This window comes from Trichechus manatus, unplaced genomic scaffold, assembly GCF_000243295.1.
Source record: "Trichechus manatus latirostris isolate Lorelei unplaced genomic scaffold, TriManLat1.0 scaffold00081, whole genome shotgun sequence".
Classification (NCBI taxonomy): domain Eukaryota; kingdom Metazoa; phylum Chordata; class Mammalia; order Sirenia; family Trichechidae; genus Trichechus; species Trichechus manatus.
In genome coordinates, this window is record NW_004444017.1 from 3,213,269 (window position 1) to 3,217,421 (window position 4,153).

Here is a 4,153-nt window from a genome sequence, read left to right on the forward strand (position 1 = left end):
AGTCCCTCTCTTGTGCACCCAGCACCTTGCACTGGGTGGGCACACACAGGCACAGTATTGGCAAGTGGAGGCAGGCAGGCAATGACACGGCAAGGTACCTGTGACAGGAAGAAGCCACAAGCAGTCTTTCCTCTTCCTTTCCTCTAACTAGGGCCCAGGTCTCCTCCTTATTCTTCCCTCAATTTCCTGTCTTATTCCACAGAGCAAAGGTAGAGGGAAGGGACCTTGGGGGCAGCCTGGAGAGAGGTGGGACAGCTTCCTCTGGTCCAAGTGTCTGATGGTGGAGGATCCCAGCTTGGCCTCATCACCCTCCTCCCCACAGCAATCACTTTGGCCATATGGTCAACAAGGAGAACTCTGTGAGGGAAGGAAAGGTGGGGAGGAGACAGGGTCCTGAAGCCATAACTTTAAAGTGGGGAGTTGGTCGAGGAAGCAGGGCAGAGAGGCAGAAACCAGGCACAATTGCTAACAGTCAGTGAGAAGAATGTGGATTTAATGGAATGAAGGGTAGGAGGGCCCCGAGGCTGACAAAGCTCTTACCCACCCACCAGCCCTCACCCAGCGTCCGAAGGCTCATCTCAAAGAGATGCTCTTGATACTGGCGTTTCATATCTGTTCAAACCACCCCTAGAGCAAGGAAGTTGGAGTGGGAGCTTCCAGCTCAGAAGGCAGATTCCAAAGTACCTCCTTTTGTATTAGCTATCTCAGGTGAGGGGCAGAGAAGCACAGTGGGGCTTTTTCTGCCCTCTCTCCTCTGCAGCTGTCCCCACAGCCAGGCTCACAGGCATCATGCAAGAGTCTCCCATCTAGCACTGGGACTCTAGTTCTGTGAGTCTGAGAAGTGATGCCCTGGGCGTGGCAGGAGCAGGGAGTCCTGCTCGGTTCTTTTGGGGTAGGTCCTCAGCTGGGCACACGAGCTGGCGTATTCTCTGGAAGGAGAGTGGAGGCGGCTGTTATGAGGTGGAGTGGGGGGCAGGAACGCAAGCTTCCCTCATCACCAATGTCTGCCTGCCTCCCCTTGCACAAACGTACCCTTCCAGGTGCAAACCCTATAATCACACCAAAAAACCAAACCAAACCCGTTGCTGATGAGTTGATTCTGACTCATAGCGACCCTATAGAACAGAGTAGGACTGCCCCATAGAGTTTCAAAGGAGTGGCTGGTGGATTCAAACTGCCACTTTTTGGTTAGCAGCCATAGCTCTTAACCACTGTGCCATCAGGGCTCCTGCAATCTTGGAGCTACCCAATCTCTTTCTGTAACTTCTAAGCACTCTGTTATTGTTGTCAGTTGCCATCGAGTCAGCTCCAACTCATGGTGACCCCATGTACAACAGAATGAAATACTGCCAGGTCCTGCACCATCTTCATGATCGTTGATAAGCGCGAGTACATTGTTGCAGCCACTGTGTAGTTAGAGCGCCTTCCAACCTAAGGGGCTCATCTTCCAGCACTATATTGAACAATATTCTGTCACGATCCATAAGGTTTTCACCAACTAATTTTTGGAAGTAGATCACCAGGCCTTTCTTCCTAATCTGTCTTAGTCTAGAAGCTCCTCTGAAACCTGTCTATCATGGGTGAACCCGCTGGTATTTGAAATACCAGTGGCATATCTTCCAGCATCACAGCAACATGCAAGCCACCACAGTATGACAAACTGACGGATAGGTGGTGGCTGAGGACTCTATCACCCCAACACCCACATCCGGCTCACTGGACCCTCTATGTACCAGCTTCTACCCTTGGCAGGCAGCCCACCTATCATCAAGGGATCTTACCTCTTCTAATAGGGTTCCTTCCCCTTCTGACTGCTTTCCTCCCTACTAACTCCCTACCTCTCTGAAGGAGCCCTTGAGGGTACTGAGTTTGTAGAAACTCCACGCAGGAATGCAAACCATGGAGGACAGAGCTAGGAGCCATCCCAGCGCATCACCCCACCACGGGTACGTGTACTTCTTATTGTAGGTCAACGGCGTGTACTTGACCAGGGAGAAGAGGAAGGTGGCCTGGGGTGAGAGCAGAAGAGGAAGGGGTTACAGAGGAAAGGGGCTCATGTCCTCAGTCCCCCACCTGGAAGAGCTGGCCTAGCCAAGGTCAAACTCCAAGGCTGGATTTGCCTCTGGGCTCTTCTGGGTCAATGAAATCTCCACCCACATTCTACTCAAAGTTCACATTCCCTACTATGTATTTTCAGGGCACAAACGCTGTCACTTCAGGCCCTCCTCTCCCTGGGCACCTCTATACATGATTGATCCCCCAATCTGGGCATGATTATGTGCTTGGTGGGGTGGGGTGGTAGTGAGGGGTGCTTAATTCTCCTGCACAATCAGTTTGGGCTGAGTCCCTCAAGGGCAGGAACCATGCGTCTTTTCCCCTGTACCTCATTTATGTTCTGCACACAGTAGGGACTCAGGGGGATTGGCTGACATAAACAGATAAAGCGAGAGGAAGCAGCACATAGTGGTTAAAGGCTCAGATTCCGGAGCCAGGTTGCCTGGGTTTGAATCCTAGCTCTCTGTCACTTTCCAGCTTCAGTAAGTTACTTAACCTCTTCGGCTTCAGTTTCATCTGTAAAATGAGTTGAATGTCTATACTTAGCCACGGGGTTCTTGTAAGGATTTAATTAATTAATACACATGAAGCACTTTGTGTCTGGCACAAAGTAAGCACTCTGTAACTGTTGCTATTATTATTGCTGTGATTATTAGTGTTATTAAGAGCAGCCTAATGTACTCGGGTTTTAGTCTTGCTACAACATTAGACTCACTGTGGTGCTGGTCAAACCATCTGACAGTTCTGGACCTCAGTTTATCCTTCTGTGAAATGAAAAGGAAGAATCTATCTTGCTGTCATTTTCTAAAATCCAACAGGAGAATGAATGAAAATCTAAAATAATTTTCAATCTCTAGGGAGAAGTCCCTTCTAGGTCTAATGTCTGTCTACCCTGCTGCCACCACCGTCTCTCCCTCCCTCTAGCTAGCTTTACCCCTTGAGGATTATCTTACTGTGCACACAGCTGGTGTGAGGAAGATCCAGCAATATTTGATAAGAGGCCATGGCCTGTATCCAATCATGTCTTCAATGTTGTCATAGAAGCGCCCGGCTCCTACCACGGAGAAGAGAAGGAAGGAGGGGGAGGAGGAATATTCTTTAGCCTCCAAAACATCAGGATGGGGGGGGGGCCACCAGACCAGGATGAGTAAGTATCAATAAATAAAAGATACCACAGTCATCTTTTCAAAGCACAGCTGGATGAGGACTCTTCCCCAGAATTAATAGGCATAAACAGCAGTGGGCAGAACTTGGCTTAGGCAAAGGTTATTACCTTTTTTTAACCTATTGGTTGTCAAGACTGTTAAAGGTTGAAAAGGTTTGGGTCCATCTGGAGCAGTTTAGGTGTAGTCAAAACCAGGAAGGTAGTTTTGAGCAAAGATTGTGTAGAAGAATCCTGATCAAAAGGGGGTAAATGCAGAACAGAATTTCAAATTCTCATGGAATCTGGACTTTCTGGATCCACGGAGGCTAGATGAACTCCCGAAACTATTGCCCTGAGATAATATTTAAACCTTAAATCAAAAATATCCCCTGAAGTATTCTTAAAACCAAACAATATTGTTCTTGTTGTTAGGTGTCATCCAGTTGGTTCCGACTCATAGAAACCCGGTGTATAACAGAATGAAACACTGCTTGGTCATGTACCATCCTCACAATCATTGCTATGTTTGAGCCCACTGTTGCAGCCACTATGTTGATCCTTCTTATTGAGGGTCTTCCTCTTTTTTGCTGACCCTCTACCTTACCAATCATGATGTACTTCTCCAGGGACTGGTCCCTTCTGATAACGTATCCAAAGTATGTGAAACAAAGTCTCACCATCCTAGCTTCCTAGGGGCAGTCTGGCTGTACTTCTTCCAAGACAGATTTATTCATTTTTCTGGCAGTCCATGGTATATTCAATATTCCTTGCCAACACCATAATTCAAAGGCATCAGTTCTTCTTCAGTTGTCCGTATTCATTGTCCGGCTTTGACATACATATGAAGTTATTGAAAATATCACAGCTTAGGTCAGGCGCACCTTAGTCCTCAAAATGAAATCTTTGCTTTTCAACACTTTAAAGAGGTCTTTTGCAGCAGATTTGCCTGATGCA

General features: G+C 47.7%; 1 protein-coding gene across 2 annotated transcripts in view; it reads right to left on the reverse strand.

Annotated features, from left to right (window-relative positions):
• Nucleotides 1–471: 471 nt before the first annotated feature.
• Nucleotides 472–4,153, reverse strand: part of SLC6A13 (solute carrier family 6 member 13) — a 57,726-nt gene continuing 54,044 nt past the window's right edge. The window contains exons 11-13 of one of the 2 annotated variants that reach the window (XM_004381195.1): nt 3,009–3,109; nt 1,839–2,009; nt 472–929 (exon numbers count right to left, since the gene is read on the reverse strand). In XM_004381195.1, coding sequence (XP_004381252.1) covers nt 807–929; nt 1,839–2,009; nt 3,009–3,109 — 395 coding nt within the window. In that variant the 3' untranslated portion in view covers nt 472–806. The remainder of the gene's footprint in view (nt 930–1,838; nt 2,010–3,008; nt 3,110–4,153) is intronic. The other variant, XM_004381193.2, reaches the window with a different exon arrangement.